This window comes from Sorex fumeus, unplaced genomic scaffold, assembly GCF_029834395.1.
Source record: "Sorex fumeus unplaced genomic scaffold, SorFum_2.1 ptg000034l, whole genome shotgun sequence".
Taxonomy (NCBI): Eukaryota; Metazoa; Chordata; class Mammalia; order Eulipotyphla; family Soricidae; genus Sorex; species Sorex fumeus.
In genome coordinates, this window is record NW_026606091.1 from 36767960 (window position 1) to 36786289 (window position 18330).

General features: G+C 37.3%; 1 protein-coding gene across 1 annotated transcript in view; it reads right to left on the bottom strand.

The window, feature by feature from the left end:
• GRIN3A (glutamate ionotropic receptor NMDA type subunit 3A) overlaps nt 1-18330 on the bottom strand; it is a 216105-nt gene that overhangs the window by 66212 nt on the left and 131563 nt on the right. The window contains exons 4-5 of the mRNA XM_056117035.1: nt 13694-13839; nt 9720-9835 (exon numbers count right to left, since the gene is read on the bottom strand). Of these exons, the coding sequence (XP_055973010.1) occupies nt 9720-9835; nt 13694-13839 (262 nt within the window). The remainder of the gene's footprint in view (nt 1-9719; nt 9836-13693; nt 13840-18330) is intronic.

Consider the following 18330-nt stretch of genomic DNA (forward strand, 5'->3'; position numbering starts at 1 on the left):
TATAATTTATGCTTCTAGTTTGAGCAATGAAATAGGTAACTAACAAGGTATTGAGTGAAAAGGTTAGCTCTGGACTATTTCACATGAATTTATTATGTGACTCTAAAAGCATTAAAAAATAGTTTGGGGCCACACTCTGCAGTGCTTAAAAGCTACTACAGTGGTATTCAGGGGGAAATGCAGAGTTCCAGGGATTGAAATTTGGGCAAAAAACATGCTCCTTCCCTTTGATATATCTCCCCAGTCATACAGATATATGAATTAAGAATGCACATACAGGTGATAAAAGCATATATATCTATCATCCAGAGAAATATTATTTTTTAAAAGGAAGCCATGTTGATGACACTCAGCCCAGTGGACCCTAATAACTCTTGCCCAGCCTCAGCACTACGATGGATGCTTGGGGTCTTTGGTTCTAGGGAGCCAAGTAGGGGTAGGAATCAAGCTTTGAACCTTTCACATGCAAAGCAGCATATGCTCCAGCCTCTTTCAGCCAATAAAAGTGTAATTTAAAAAATTAGCCAAAATTTGGGAACAATCCAAGTATGCAAGGACAGATGACCGGATAAAGAAACTATGGTTCTTGTCCCCAATGAAATCAAACCATGAAATGTGGATGGATCTGGGGAGTATCATGCTGAATGAAGTTATTCAGAAGGACAGGAACATATACCAAAGGATATCTTTCATATGTGGTATATAAAGAAACTTAGAAGGGAAAAAATAAATGCCCAAAGGCAACAGAATCTGAGACAGTCTTCAGTAGGATATTTAACACAGTATGGAATGAGGGGTGAAGGATGGGACAGACAATGGTGGAGAGAAGCTGACACTCTCATGGAGGGTGTGATGCTGAAATATGTTATGCATAAAACCCTTCATTATTTTAAGCCGCGGTGCCTAAGACAAAATTAAACAAAAAAATCAAAATTAAAAAAGAAATAGAAATAAATGAAATGATAAACCAAAGATCCAGAACATATTATTCAAGTAGAAGAGGCAGGAGAAAGGATGAGAGGAGGAGCACATAGATGGATGTTATCTGTTAAGAGTTTTATTAATCAAGTTGGACTCTGATTAATATTACTACAAGGAAGCAATCAGTTTCCTTTAGAAAGTTTTGTAATAATGAATGCAATAGACTTCCTCTATGTGGGTTTATTTGCTTTCTAAACTGTTATTGTACACTATTAATCTCTTTGACGAGTCACATTTAAGAGGCTAATTAACTACATTTTGTTTTTAGGTATTGGAGATAGCAGCATCAAAAACAAGCAAACAAAAAGATGTTTTGTCCTCCAGATGATTGAGTAAGATAAATAAAAAACAGAGTTAGTTCCTCTCTCAGAGAAAAATGCTGTCAAGAATCCAAAGATACTTAATGGAAACAAATAGCTATAATTGTTCTATTTCAGTAATTTATTTCTATGGTGATTTTGTTTTTAACATTTGAAATTGCACATACACAAAGCCTTGTATTAAAAAAAAAGAAGTTTGAGATATGTATATAACCAATAAAAGAGAAGAAATAATGCAGAAAAATGTTTGAGTTTAAAAGAGCTGTAGTTTTTTTCCCCTTGATAATTCTGTTTGTTCCTTAACAATGGTGACTCAAGGAAAAGATGACAGTGTCAAGAGATGATTAGAATTTTCCATTCAAAATGCTATTCTGAGTGCCCATTTTGTGTCTAGTAGTTTTGGCTTGAAAAGCGAGACTGAAAATAAAAGACTTCATGAAGACAGCCTGCTCTTATGCTGATGTTATCGTTAAATAACATCTTTTGTAATGGGTAACTATAAGGAAGCAATCAGTTTCTTTTAGAAAGTTTTGTAGTAATGAATGCACTAGACAATTTAGTTGTAAAGACATTTATTCAGTTGTTATTAACATGTTGAACACATAACTAGTCATGTGTATGATGATAAATGACTTATGGACACATTCATGCATTCATTCATTCAACAAATATTTACTGAGTAAATAGTTGCTTTATTAATTGGTTGGGATTTAGTAGTAAGCAAGGTAGATACAGTCATGCTGTCATGGACTGTATACTCCATTATGGAGATGAATATTAAACATCTTCTATGTGAGGAGTACTTATAAGTTCCATGAGGCAGAAGAACTGGAACATACAAGAACATATAAAGGGAAGATCGTTGGTACGGACAGCAAACCAGGTGTTTTACCCTTGAGGCAGAAATTTTCAATAATGATTTCAAAAATGTATCTAGGCATTATTATAACTCAAGTACTGGTCTATAATAAATTTTTGTTACACTTTATTCGTCTTGACCATGATCATGAAAGTTTTGAAACTTTGATCATGACCCTGTATACCAGATTGTAGAGTACAGTTCAACTGAATTATTTTGGGATTATAATGAGAACAAAATAACCCCTTCTCTGTATCAGTTACAAACCATTCCGTGTACATCTAACCACTACATTAACTTATGAAAAGCATATATTACTTAAAGAATAAATAAATACACTTTCCAAGGTCATACAAATACATTATTTAAGTCTAAAACTAGTGCTCTTTTTACTGCATCTGCTATTAGATGAAGGAGACAAGGGAATATTTAACCTATGTCCTTCTTTTCAATATAGGCTCTATTAATACAGTGTATTGATTGATAAGATTTACCTCTCTCTCATCCCCCACTTAAGCAAAAAACTACAATCACCTAAATTGATGAGTTGTTTTCCAACAGACACAAATATTTATTAGTCAAGCAAAGATTTATTTCTAAACTTTTAAATAACTTGTTTATATAAGGTATAAGTACATCCATGCCTGGCATAAAATTACATACATATATATAATAATAATAAACAAGAATGCTTTCCAACCATATCATTTCTCCTAAAAATCCTCTTAAAACCAATAATTCCAAGCTAGCTTTGGATGATAATGTCAGAAATTGTTTTTCACTTGATAAGCATTTATTGCATGCTTATTCAACTCATCCACAAACATATGTTGAATACATGTACCAGATGCTCTGGAAGTCACCAAGTTCAATTAGACAATAAAGTCCATACATAATTCCATGGTGACATGGGGAAGGGCAGGCATTCATAGATAACTATACGGCTTGCTAAAAATGTCTTAGGACTTTTCTTGGAAAAATAAACAGGTAAGCTGTAAGATCAGAAAGAACAAAATATGATATAACGAGGGTGCACTGAGGAAGACTGATAATGGTTCATGGGATCTAGAGGAATGAGTGATTATCACCAGATGAAAGGGTGACAGAGGCATTTTAGATGGGTTCTTATACCCAAAGACAGTAGCAATAAGGGTCAGGAAGACTGGTCCTTGGTAGGAAGCTTGCCACCAAGGGGAGTTGGAGTGTAGTTAGGGCAGAGAAGGGACCACTGTAACAATGATAGTTGGTAATGATCACTCTGGACAAAAACTGAGTGCTGAAAAGAGGTATAGTGATATTCATGATACCTTTTCAATAACAGTATTGCAAACCACAGTGTCAAAAGAAAAATTAGAGAAAGATATATATATATATATATATATATATAGAGAGAGAGAGAGAGAGAGAGAGAGAGAAAGAGAGAGAGAGAAGTGTTTGCCAGAAAGGCAGAGACAAAAAGTGTGGGCAGGAGGAAAACTGGGGGCATTTGTGATAGGAAATGTGCACTGAGGATAGGCATTGGAACACTGTATGACTGAAATTGAATCATGAACAACTTTGCAACTGTATATCTCAGGTGATTCAATAATAAAAAAAATACAAGTATTGTTGGCAGTAAAAAAAAAAAACAGCAACAGGTTATTACCCCCTTTAAATTTCCTATTTTAAAACATATTGAGTATTGACATTTTTAATTATTTTTGGTGTTTTAATTATTTTTTTTTTGGCTTTTTGGGTCACACCTGGCAATGCACAGGGGTTACTCCTGGCTCTGCACTCAGGAATTATCCCTGGCGGTGCTCAGAGGACCATATGGGATGATGGAATCGAACCGGGGTTAGCTGCGTGCAATGTAAACGCCCTACCCGCTGTGCTATTGCTCCAGCCCCTGTTTTAATTATTATTAGTTAAATAAAACAAAGTATACTTATGAAACAAGGATATAAGTAGGGGGACATTGAACTGCAATCAGAAGAGAAATTTTTCAGGAGAAACAAAAATCTATTTTTTCAGAAGTATAAAATAATAAAATCCTGAAGATTTCATTTCTATCTTTCTCTTTATCAGTAGCTTTTCAAATCTGATTGTGTTCATTGGTCAAAGAATTCTTATTTTTGAATTGCTGACTCAACTTATCAGCCTGAGTTGCTTTCATTATCATTAGAGATGTGGCTTTGCAATAAAGACGAGGTTGACTCTTTGTGGTTGATGGATGAAGCCAAATGGAATTCTTCAACCCTAAAGATGAAGGCATCAGGCACCCTGGAAATTGGATACAGCTTAATAGCCCAAGAGAACAATTTTCCGAATAGTATCCTCATCTTTCTCCATGGATAAATCAGCATTACTCAGCTAAGAGAGGTGGAAATATATTTTGGCTAGCAAATGTGTAGCTAGAAATTCATAGACTAAAAGAAATCTTTGTGAAATGTGGTTGTAAAGTAGCTATTTTGAAAATAAGATCTAAAAGATAGGGTTAAAAAACTTCAGGAATAAAGATTCATTCAGTTTTGCAGTCTGTCCTTGGAATATCATATTTAATCACTCCAGGTCAATGGTTGAGGACACACTGCAAAAGTCCCTATATAAAGGAGACTTTAAAAATGGTTTCCCTTATCCCTAATATATCAAAATAGAGGGAGAAGTAGGTGGGAGGAACTGAGTTATATAAAGGCTATTTACTCTGGGATAATTTTATAGTGAATCTGCTTTAATTAAGGATATTGAAAAAATAATTTATTGAGTATCTACCATGTGCCATGCATATGTATACTTTCTTCACATGTACTATTTTATTTAATTTCATAAGAACACTATCAAAGAGGTATTCATAAATCTGTTATGCAGATGAAGAATTTTAAGAACATATTAACCATTAATTTGCCCAGTACAGTATAGTTAGAAATAACTCATTTATTTATTTATTTATTTATTTATTTATTTATTTGGTCTGGGCACAGGCTCACCTGGTGGTACACAGGGTTTACTCCAGGTTCTGCTCTCAGGGATCACTCCTGATGGTGCTTGGGGAAAAAATGGGGTGCCAGGTGCCAGGCTGGCTGCACACAAGGCAAGTGTACTACCTTCTATACTATCTCTCCAGACACAACAACTGTTCCAAGGCAAGCACTCAGATTCCAGAATTAATTTTCCAAGCACTATATTAAATAATTACTGGAAATAAGAACAAATTCAAAAACAAGCAAAGGTCTTCAAGAGAAAGATCACAAATCATTACTGTACAGTTTCATTTGTTTTTTCTTTTGACCTTTGCTGTCAGCTAACTCCAATGCATAAATTTAGAACATGTATTCATTTATCTCAACACTTTTTTTTTCCAGAGTACACAATAGATTTTTTTGTGCCCCTGGTGTATGGTATTCGATACGAACAAAGACTTTCCACATGTTCTTGAATAGATAATAGTTTAGATTTGGCATCCTGAATACTCATGAAATGGCTTCAATTTCAGTGTGGGATACTGTCTCTCACTGGCTTATTTTGATCCTTTAATCCTAAATAAAATGAAGGGTGGCAAAGTTGGGAGTAGGAAGTAATCACAATGAGTTGGTGCATATCAGTATATTGAGAATAAATATACATTCAGCATGATGGAATCAATGGACTGTTTTCTCTCCTGTCCAACTTCCTGAAGTCATGCAAGCACTTGGGAAATTATATACAGACCCTCAGTTAACAACTACATTAGTAAGTGATTTAGGTATTTATTTCAAATTTAACTTATTAAGTTAAACAATAGATATCATTTATTACACAGTTATCATGGTCCTAGCATTGTACTATATAGTGCAAAGGAACACTGACAGTACATAAAACATTTCTGAAAACTACTAAATAAGTACAGGTAAAAGGTAAAGGCCCTCCCGTTGATCGTCGATTTGCTCGAGCGGGCCCAGTAACGTCTCCATTGGAGACTTTGTTGTTACTGTGTCTGGCATATCTAAACTGCACTGATTACATTTTTTATTCTTATAGCCTGATTAATAAACATTCAGAGTTTCAATTTAAGAAAGTCTAAGTGTTTGGTTAAAGGAAAGCATGTAATATTTTGATAAGTCTGGTTAAGTATTTTTAAAATTTGTGCAAATACTTTGAAAAGTTACAATAATTAAGACCATTCTTATTGTTGTTTGCAACTTATATATATCTTCCCTTTGAATTTCATGAATTTATAATTTTAGATTTTAAATTTGTTAGCATCACTGTATCACTGTCCTCCCATTGTTCATCGATTTACTCAAGCAGGCGGCAGTAACGTCTTCATTCATTGCAGCCCTGAGATTTTAGCAGCCTCTCCTTACTTGTCTTTCCCAGCGCTGCCATATTGGAGGCTCTTTCAGGGTCAGGGGAATGAGACCCATTATTGTTACTGTTTTTGGTATATCACATACGTCATGGGTAGCTTGCCAGGCTCTGTAGGGGTTTTAATTAATTAGGTTTCTTTTTGTTTGTTTGTTTTTTTATTCACACCTGGAGATGCTCAGGGGTTACTCCTGGTTCTGCACTCAGGTATTACTCCTGGCAATAATTGGCGAACCATAGGAGATGCTGGGAATTGAAACTGGGTCTGCCTAGTGCAAGGCAAATGTACTATCTGCTATACTGTCACTCCGACCCCTACATTAAGTTTTCTTATTTTTCAATAAACGAATAGGATTGGAGCGAGAGTACCAAGGGCATGGCTTCTGCCTTGCACACAGCTGACCTGGGTTTGAACTCTGCCAAGAGTGATATCTGAGTGCAGAGCCAGGAGTAAAATATGAGCCCAGCTGGGTGTTGCCCCCCAAAACAAAAGCAAAAAAAAAATAAACCAACAATCATGGGGATATCCTCTTTATCCCATCTGCAGTGTTTCTGCTTGCTTGCAGAAAGAGCTCTTCCATGTGCCATTTTGGGTTTGTCCCCTTTTGAAAACAATGTAAGTGCCTAGAGAATGGGAACTGCAAGGCACTAAGTCTCAGGAGCACAGATGGAAGTGTAAACAGGAAGCCAGTGGGAAGTTAATTGTGTGGCATCTGGCACTGGGGTCTAGCAAAGGCAAACAAGGCCTCTCACTACTGATGTTTGACAAGATGGGGTTACCCCCTGAAGACAGAGGTGCCCCTCAGTCTTCCTGCTGCAAGTGATTCATTGTTGGTAGCTGCAAATGGGTGAAGAAACCTGAGTCACTCAATGCATCTCGGACAGAAAAAAAGTGACATCCCCTCAAGATCCCCAGATGCCACAAAAATAAGAATTTTCCCATTGCTGCAACAAAATAAGGCGATAAAATAGATTTTTTTTTTCAGTTTTCTAGCTTTCTCTTTTCTTTTTGTGCCTTCGTTATCTCTGACTGTGGATGGAAATAGAAGATCCTGGTCACTAAGTTTCTCTCTTCCTAAGTCAGCCTTGGTTCAGGTGGAGGTCACTTTGCCTAGAGAAGAGATTAATTTCTCCTAGGAAAAGATTTGAACAGCATCAGGCGTTAAATTCTCATTCATCACAAAAAACAAAAACAGAGGTAAAAAATTTGCTGATGTGCTGAGGGGAGACAGAGACTAACAGCAGTGGCTTGGACTTTGGAATCAGAATAGTCATAATATACTAGTTAACGAGCATACAGGAAAGCTGAGTTTTCTGGAAATAGGACTTGGGCAGCCCGCTCCCGCTGGGATTGTTTCCAGCCAAAGTGTTTTCTGACAAGTGTGCATGGCTGTCTGGAGATCCAACATGCACTGTCAGAGAAGGGGCGCTGGGAATTGGGTGATGTGAAATATGCTGCTTCAAGCTCTCAGTTCTATATATCAACCGTGGTCCAGCATGAGAGGTATCACTGACAAAGCAGTTCTTTGGCTCTGAAGTTTGATTGATTGGTTGACTAAATTGGGAGTAAAAATTTGCTGCCAGTAGGGAGAAAGGCAAACTTGAGGTCCTAAACAAGATTTATTAAGGACTCTTAAGATTACTAAGCTATAGGTGTATATTTTTTTCCTACTTATTTTTCAACTAATGGAAAAATTAGTCATTCAAAACCCTGAGATTAGAATTTTAATTCCTGTATTTTCATCTGGCTGCATGCAGGGCTGAGCCGGGTTTGATTCCTCCGCCCCTCTTGGAGAGACCGGCAAGCTACTGAGAGTATCTAGCCTGCACAGCAAAATCTGGCAAGCTACCTGGGACGTATTCAATATGCCAAACACAGTAACAACAAGTCTCATGATGGAGATGTTACTGTGCCTGCTCGAGCAAATCGATGAACAACGGGAAGACAGTGCAATACAGTATTTTCATCCAATTTCAGGATTATGGGGGGAAAAGCAATGCAATGTTCCTACACTTTCTTTTTTACCCTTTTTTCTTTTGACTAGTTTGGTCATGCTCAGGGGTGACTCATGGTTCTGCATTCAGGAATTACTCCCAGCAGCGCTGGGCTGGATTACTCCCAGGTTGCATGCCTGGCATAGAACCTGGGTTGGCTGCGTGCAAGGCATATGCCCCCTCCCCCTCCACTGTAATATTGCTCCCACCCCTACCTGCACTTTCTTGAATATAAAATAAGTCAAGGAACTCAGGAATTACTCAGTGGCAAAAATGCCTGCTTTGTAAATGTACGGTTGCTAGTTTGATTCCAGGTGTTTCCCAAATGCACAGAGCAAGGGATGAGTGGCTGCACTTGTCTGGAATCCCAGGAGTTGAAGCAGAATCTGTGATCTCCAGTGCACTGTAGCCAGGCGTGTGTGAGTATTACAGCTAAAAGTGTGTGAGTTCTTGCAAGCACCACAACTTAAGAGGACCAATACCATGGCCAGGTGATTGCTGGTGACCACATGTGTGAGCACTACAACACAGACTAACCCCTGGCAAGCTCTGCAGCTGAGTGTGCAAGAGCCATAACCAGACTTGCAATTCCCAGGGTATCCCACAACCAAACATATGTGCTGCCTTCAGTCACCACCACAGTAATGAAAGAATTGGAAGGGGAAAAAAATCCTTTGTATCTGATCAGTGCTGGGTTCCTTTCAGTTGTAAAATGCAATCCTTCATGCTTTTGCATTGGATTTGTTACAGGATTTGGCCATCAGAAAATGCACATTAAAATTGGTCTCCCCATTTCTTATAGTGGACCATCAATCTCAGATACCTGATATCACACTGTTTGGATAACAGCGGTGCTTTTAAAATAGTTTTTCTAGGGGCTGGAGCAATAGCACAGCAGGTAGGTTGTTTGCTTGTATTCGGCTGACCCAGGTTCAATTCCCAGCATCTCACATGGTCCCTCGAGCACCACCAGGAGTGCATGAGCCATGAGTAACCCCTGTGCATCACTGGGTGTGACTCAGAAAGAAAAAGAAAAGCTTTTCTAGTAACTGGATAGATAGGAGTTTGTGGAGTAGCTGAAAAGTTATTCAGCAACTAAACAGATAAGTATTTTGGAGCTGGAAATGAAAATAAGAGAAGATGAATGACTCTCTGCCTCTGTCTTTGGCATTTATAACTAGTTAGGTTAGCAAACTGACCACATCCTAAGAAAAAGTGAATCAAGAGTGACTGATTCATACCTTCGATGGCAAATGGTTTCCCCACAGTTAGAAGTTTGCAGTCAGCATCTATTGACACTTCATAATCCAGAAGGGATTTGTCCATGATGAAGGCGTCTAGTTTCTCTGGATCATGCCTAAATTTAAGACCATGAAGAGAAAGGCAAAAAAAAAAAAGATTCATTAACGGACAGGAAGCAGTAAGGCTGACAGCTGGCTTTTGTTTAGAGGACAGAAATCTGTACACTAAGGACAGTACAAGCTAGCTAGCTCCTGACTCAGCCTTGCTGGTATCTCACTGACCAGTAGACATTGGGATATAGTCACCTTCATAGGATAGCATGATGTCTTTCTAATGGGTTAATCTACCAGCCTTTTCTTTACTTCCAAATGCAACAAGAAAGCTACAGGGACTCTGAACTGAATGGGGAAGGGGTAGTACCATTTCTTTTACTTTAATTAAAAGAAGGTTCATTTCTTTTACTTTAATCAAACAAATTCTTTGTACCAGACATTTTATCATTTATTCTCCATAAATTTTTATCTCTTATAATTATCATTAAATGGTGTTAACCCATTTTAAAAGATGAGGACACTGAATCTCAGAGAGTTGAAGAAATTAACTTCCACATAGTGTTAGAGATAGGTGGTCCTATTAACCGCATGTGGAAATTCTGATTTCTTTCTGTCATGATCAGTAGCATGTTTCTCAGAGACTAGAGATTACTTCATATTTAGGAGTACATATTAAGGAAATACATGTAAAAGATATGGTGCTACTGGAATAAAAAGGAGTTAGGACCATAGACTAGCACCCAGTGAAGGGAAGGTGAAGTTGTTATTATATCTTAGTGAACTGATCTACTAGTAGATATACAAAGATTCATATTTCATGCCCATTCCAAGAGGAGAATCATTTAAGTCAGGTGTCTCTGGATTACATCAGGGAATTAGTCATGGAGTGGGCTCAAGATGTCAACAGAGGCCTTGAGCATTTTTCAGATGTTCCCATTTTTCAAATCCAGGCTCATACTGAGGAAGGTTGTATCTCGGCTCTCACTAAGCTTCCTATTACAAAGGGAGCAATTAAGAAGGAGTTTCACAGGGCAATTTTTAAGGACAGAACAGTGACTCTAGTTTTCAGCCATGTGAATCCTGTTTTTGGAAGTTGTAGAACATTAATTTATTTAATAAAGGCTTTTCAGCCCTCAGGGATGTTTAAACATCCAAAGAGAATAACGTTTTTCTATTCTTATGGGTTCAATCTTTCCTCTCTCACAGCCAAAAATGAAACTATTAAAGACCAGTATAGAGGATTGGTCTCTAAATTCACGAGAGAATATAAGCAGAGTCTATCAGTGACCTAAAATGGAAATATAGTAGCCTTACACACCTCTAAGATTCATCACTGGATAGAAAGTATATCTTTATACAGTTGACTTTATCTGGATTAAAAATTCCTCTCTTGATGTTAGTGACGCTTGCAACTTCTTTCTATTCTTTCAGGAAATAAAATAGCTCATCCAAAATATATTTTCTTCTATATGGGTATTGAATTTAAGTTACAATTTAACATATATTCGGCTTTAGCCAAAATGAAAAAACACCTCCCATTGTTCCAAATAAAAAAGATCCATTGTCAGAGGAAACTTCAGAAAGGACTGGAGATATGCATTAGATCCTAGGAGCTGATGATGAGGAACCTGAAATGAATTTTGAACCCCAAATCAAGCTCAGAGATGTTTCATCAACGTTTTATAGCCACAACTGTAGCATGTACCTTGGGAGCGACAACACAAGAAGTCATCATTTCCCAATATACCACAAAGATTGGTGATATCAGTAATAAAATAAAACAAAACAAAACACTCCAGGGTTCAGTTTTTCTAACCAGCAACTTTTATGATCTAATGTCAGTGGTATTCTTATTCCTGACTTTGGACTGCAAAGTGAAATTAACTCTGCCAGATCTCCACTCAGAGGAAGACAAAAAGTAATCAGCAAAGATATCCAGGGGGCCCTGAGTCACTGGTGAAGTTCAAGTATAAGTGGCTTCCAAACCTATCCTTAGAATTTGCAGGGCCTTCAGTTGTTTCTCCTGTTAGATAATCATGATCTTGGAGCATGCATTGAATAATACTCATGCAATAAAAACAGTCATGTCCCCTAAAAGGGGGTAGATGTGTCAGAAAAAAATGTCACCACATAGAGAACCTAGGTAATGGAAATTTTGATGAGAAAGGGGGTAGGACAGCTTTAACAGAGGAGTGTCATTAAACTTCAAGGGTTGTGCCTAGCAGCAGGGCTCTGGGATGTCAGTGGGAGGTGCAGTTAACTTGAAGATTTTGATTGCTTGGAGTGGTATTGAAGAGTGCAGGGAATAATGAGGCCAAAGGTAGAGAAAGAAGCCCATAGATAAGAAATGAAATCCTACCTATATTCCAATTTTACTCTCATCAGTGGAATACCCAGGGGGTATTTAAAAATGCAGAATCGGATATAATAGGTTTAGTGACGTCTGAATTTCTGCCCTCCGAAGGAGTTTCCAGGGGCTAACTAGATTGTGGATGCTGGGGTACTTAGACTAGTCTGCAACAGTGCTTGAATTCCAGAGGCTTAGTTCTGTTTTGATCCTGCCAATGGCAACTTGGGAATGTCAGGAGCAAGTGTCTTGGGGATCTTAGTTTACTGTTGATAACTGCTTCTCTTCAAGCTAGAGAGGACCCAGCTCTGAGATTTGGGTCCAAACTTCTCTAATAAATTGATATCCTGAGAGGAGTGACTACCCAGAAAAGGCCAGCTTTTTAGTCATCCCCATCTAGCTGGGGGCTATTGCCATTAACCTCCCACTTTTCCCTTCCTTTCAACCATGAATTTGCCTGAAGGGGGGAATATAAAATAGGATCTTGGAGGCAAAAGAGCCCTAAACTGTGTGTCATAGAGGGAGTCTGAGTTTTTAATGTTTTTGCAAAGTTAAAAGTGTCCTTTTATAGTACTGGCACATCATATATAACTTTGAAAATCTGAGTGCACAGATTTTCTCTCTAGACTCTAGTTAAATAGCCATAAAATTGCTTTAGAGGTCTATTACTAAGAGCTCTTTAGAAATACAGAACCCTCATGTCCCGTGAAACTATTTATTTTCTCTTTTATGAAAGTATTCTAGGTGGCAGGCTCTGCTGTCCACTTGGAAGATCATTGTGACTGACCACAAAAAACCAGTTTCCATATCTGCACAGTTTGAATGGTGGAGGTTTGAACGTGTTACACTGTCCTGAGACCATCAGGCAGGACAGAGAGAACTACTTACTTACCCTCATGCTGTGGTGCTTATCAGGAGCCATTTATTTGCTTATCTCACTCCCACTCCACCCCTAATAGACCTGTAACTGCACAATCCTCCTTTGCATTTTGATTCATACTGAATTACAGGCTCTGATAATCTGCCATGGCACTGTGATTGCTTTTGATTGCTTCTCATAAATTCTGATGAGAAGGATGCAGGCATGAGAATCATTGCTTTATATCTTATTTCCTTTCCATAGAAAATCTCTAAGATAAATTCCACTTCCTTGTAGTAAGGAAAGACAGCTTGTGGTGGGCTTAGCGGTTCCCTTATGAAGGAAAGAGTTTTTTTGGGACACTTTATCCTCTGGCCACATTCCCTGAGTGTTTGATCATTTCAGCACTATTTTTTTTTCTCCAGTCATGTTACCGTGAACATTTACTTCCCCCACCATCTGCCATAGCAATGACCCCACTGGCACTTTCAGGAAAGCTACTGCCAACTTGGAACTATCCAGGTAACTAGTAATATAGGTCACATAATTAAATACACACTTCACCGTACTGGTTCCTGGATCCCACAATGTGTGAAATAATGCTGAACAATGGTATATTTAGCCATCATTAAAAGTAACAACAACAAACACAAAAGCAGCTGAATAACTTCTCTTTAAGTAAGAACTTTTGGGACTCACGAAGTTGGGACTCACTTCAGATATTCTACTCCGTCAGTGGTGGCTGGTACATTGTACCTTCTCATATACTCGTGCATCTCTGGGAAACTTTGCCTCACATAATCTTCAGCACTGCTTTCTCGAACAGTTCCAAAGCGGAAGCCTTGGGAAGGATGGTGTAGCTAGGAGGAAGGGGGGGGAAAGAAACACCTTTAATAAAATCAGTTTTAGAATTTTTTTCCAAATGAAAAAAATTTTTTTTAGTATTCTTTGTAATCCTAATGATGATTTAGCATTTTCCAAACACACGCAAGCTTGTAGAAATAAATAGGCATGTAGGAATTTGCTGTCACAGGTAGGGCTCTCATATTCCAGTTTTCACATTAATATCTATACTACTTTGGCAGCAAGCAGATAGAAACTACAAAAAATAGTAAATAAGTTTATGCTTGATACTGAGAGCCTATCAGTATGCTTCAGAAAATATGAATTGGCATGTAGAATTAGCCTTGTTCTCATAAATCGCCCATCAGACTAAGTACACAGTTAAGAAGATAAATTAGACTGTGCCCTTTTTGGGCTAGAATCACTGAGAGCTTGCATTAAAACCTATTTTTCTGACATTATAATACATCTTACCAAAAGGATGGCTACCTCCTTTTGATGTTTATTATGTCTTTATGCTTTATTTTGAGTTTGCAAAGTTTACTTTTGGTATTATGAAATGAGCCCCCTTTCCTTGAAGTAACTGCTTTATCCAATGCTAAAATCATGCTGTGAACTTGCTCCTGAACTGGTACATAAGACAATTAGGATACACAGAGGAGAAAGGTGGCTGGCATAGAATCTTTAATATACGTCACAAAGGTGCAAGATTCACTGTAAGGTGAGACAGTTTACTGAGGGTCCGGCAGAAACTTTATGCCACTTGAGAATCATAAGAGTACAGAACACAAACCATTGTCATTCAAGAAGTTATAAAGAAGTGTTAATACAGTTTGGTTATTTCAAATACAACAAAGGAACAGTATTTGGATGTAATATGAAAATAGTCAAATACTCTGTAATCAGCAGTATTTTAGAAATTATACTTCTCTTCAGTTGTTATGGTGAAGTTTTTTCTTTTTTTTCTTTCTTTCTTTTCTTTTTTTTATTGACTTCAGTTAACATATTTGAAATTATTGGTTCTGACCTGAAGCCCTGAGGACAGAGATGCATGAATAAGCTTCATGGAGTTTATAAAGCACCTGAGATTGTAGGTGGTACTTTATGTAAATGTATTTTCCATTTTCTTCAAAGAGAGAAAGTATAGAGTATTATTTTAATAATTAGGTTTTTAAGTTGTTTACAGCCTCAAAAAAGTTAATAAGTCACTGAATAGGTAACAACTAACATCTGTAGATGAATTAGTTTTGACATATCTTAAAGTCTAACAATATATTTACAGTTAAGCTAATTGCATGGTACATCCTTATAGAATGTCATATAAAGTGCAGACCAAGTTTGTGAGAATATTTAATAAAATAAAACAAATGATATACAAAAAAGTGAAGAAAAAACTTTTGTACGGCATGATGGTAATTAAATATTTATTTTAAATGCTATGATTCCCCCATATACTTATGTCAGCAAATACCTATGAATATTTCAAGATATTAGTGATGATTAGCAATAATCTCCAATGATGGTAAACTACAGAAGTGTAGTTCACATCTGTGAACTACAGATTCTCTACAGAAATATGCCTCATATAAATAGTAGAAACTTTATTTCACAATAAGGAAAATAAATCACATTAATTTATTCAATGCTTACTGAGGACATAAAGGTTAGTACCTTCAATCATTTCCATATAGAAACTCACTTGTTTGTTCATATTTCTTCAGATACCTCCCTGTTGAGAAGGTGTTAGAATATAACCTGGTACCTGATGTGACTTTTCCAAACACTGGAAAAATTCTTGGGTTTGGTGTCAACTTCAATGAGGCATTAACGACAATAGCTAACATTTATTGTCTACTTCTGTACCAAACATTGTGTTTAGTCTAAAGGATTAACTTGTGTTAGTCTTATTGAATCCTCATAATAGTATCTTCAGGAGTGAACTATTATTATTTCCTTTTTAAATTACAGTAAGCCACAGCTCTGAGAAATAAAGTAACAGACCTAGGATTACACAGTTGGTAGTTGGGAAGGGAATGCAAGTCTGTCTGATTTCATACTATTACTAGCCATAACATCCTGCTGTCCAGTTCATGGAAGCCTCTGGAGAAAAGACGTTTATTAGAAGGAAATCACTAGTTGTTTTTTTTTTAAACATTCACCTCTGTCATCTCTCTTTACTAATTTTACAATAGCAAATTGCAGTTTTGTGACTTGATCAGTATTGTTTAGCCAACACACCCTCATTTTTAAAGCCTATATCAAGACCTTCCATATGCAGTATTTGGTTTTATCTAAATTCACCCTCCCCTCCAGAATGGTACCAAGAAATAATTTGCTGCTTGTTTATCAATGTGATACAACATATTGTACAAACATAATGTATTCACATAAAACAATCTTTCACACTTCTCATGCATTTTCTCCTTTAACCATCTCAAAAAATGAAGGACTATTTCAATTTATCTTTGTTTCATAGATAAAGAAAGTAAAGATTAGCAAGTTTGTCATTTGCTCAAGGTCATAGATCTGATAATTATTGAACCTGGGATTCAAATATTGATATGATGGAAAATGAGCCTTTGACCACTGTAAACAATGCTTCTAACACTATGTCATGTCTTGGTCTAGTCATTAGCAAATTTGTTATTTATGCCAGATAGTGAACTAAGGAATTTAACCTTTTAAATTATTACAACAATTCCACAGTTATTTCTACTTTATGGATTAAAACACCGAAGTTAGGAAAGATAACAATCATGCAATCACAATTAGTGAAATTCAGCTCACGTTCTTTTCCTTGACATGCAGACTAAGCTTCATTCATTTTTATATGGCAGTTAACTGTAATGGCACTTAGCAGGTGCTCTATGCATGTTGGTTGAATTAATTAGTTTTGTCATTAGTTTTCCATTCTTTCTTAACTTGTTCAGCTTCTGGTCATTTTTCTACTCTGTTAGTACTCTCCTAATTTGCTATCCATATCAATTTCATGATAAGCTTTAATACCTTTCTTCTGTAGAAATGATCAGAGTCATACTTTTAAATTTTGCAATAATCTAATGACTAGATTTTCAGTTCTTCCACTGGATTGGTAGTACTATGCAAAATATTTAATTTACCACTAAATTTCAGTGACCTCCATAACTCAGTTGCTTAAATGTGTGATAAATTATTGAAAACCACTCCCTGAATCCAGAGAGAGATGAAAACACTGTCATTACACTTCTCCATCCCAGGACCAGAGAGATAGTACGGATAAGGCACTAACCTTACTGATCTGGTTGATTCCTGGTACCATATGTAGTTCCCTGAGCATGTAGTTCCCTGTACATCACCAAAAATGACTCCTAAGTAGAGAGTAGCCCTGAGCACCATTGGGTGTGACCCAACAAAAATACAGCTTACAACTCTAATTTCTTAAAAAATAACCTTTTCCTTTCAAGTTAAGAGGATCTAAGGTCAACAATTAAAATAGTTTTGTAATATGTACAAAAAACAGTTTTTCCTGAAATCCATTTTTCAGCTGGAGCAATTGCACAGCGGGTAAGGCATTTGCCTTGCATGCGGCCAGGTCTGACATGAGTTCGATTCCTCCGCCTTAGATTCCTCTGCCCCTCTCAGAGAGCCTGGCCAGCTTCTGAGAGTATCTCGCGGGCACGGCAAAGCATGGCAAATGACTCGTGACGTATTCGATATGCCAAACACAGTAACAACAAGTCTTACAAAGTTACTGGTCCCGCTCGAGCAAATCGATGAACAATGGGAGTGACAGTGACAGTGACTATTTTTTTTTTATAGTGACTATCATTTTAAGGCAAACTCTCTGTCTTTTTGCTGAGTATAACATTCCTCCCAAAGACAGTGGAAGGAGATGGGAACCAGTTACAATTAAGCATAAAATTCCAGGGGAGAACTGTATTTCTGTTTCTCCTTTCCACTGTTTTTTTACTCAAGAATCCCCACAGATGGGCTTGCATAATTCTAATGTCTGTAAAAGGAACAGTTTTGACAATGGACATTAATATAAGCAAGAGAGTCCATTATAGGATGCTTTTTAATTTAAACCAGACATCTTTAACTTAGAGTTGCTTTACAAATACTGCCACCTTAGTCCAATCACCATCATTTCGACCCTCTGCAGTTCCCTCTCTTTCCTCTAATCTAGGTAATTATTATATTAAAGTTCAAATCAGACCATGCTACTCCTTGCTTAACATCTAGCAACAGCTCTTGGAATGAGCTCCCGTTGCTCTTGGAATGAAGCTACTTTCCCGTTGCTCTTGGAATAAGGTCCAGACTCAGGTGGTCTCTAAGGGTAAGCATGGTCTTGCTGCAGCCTTTCCCACTCCAGCTAATACCTTTTACTACCCAACTGGCCCTCTGAAATTTAGCCGTTTTTTTCCCCCTTCAGTTCTTCTAATATATAGCTTTTTATTCTAGGGATGGGATGGATTGAAGGCAGGCTCCTATTCAGTGCTCAGGGAGGCTGGGGGTCACTCCTGGAGATA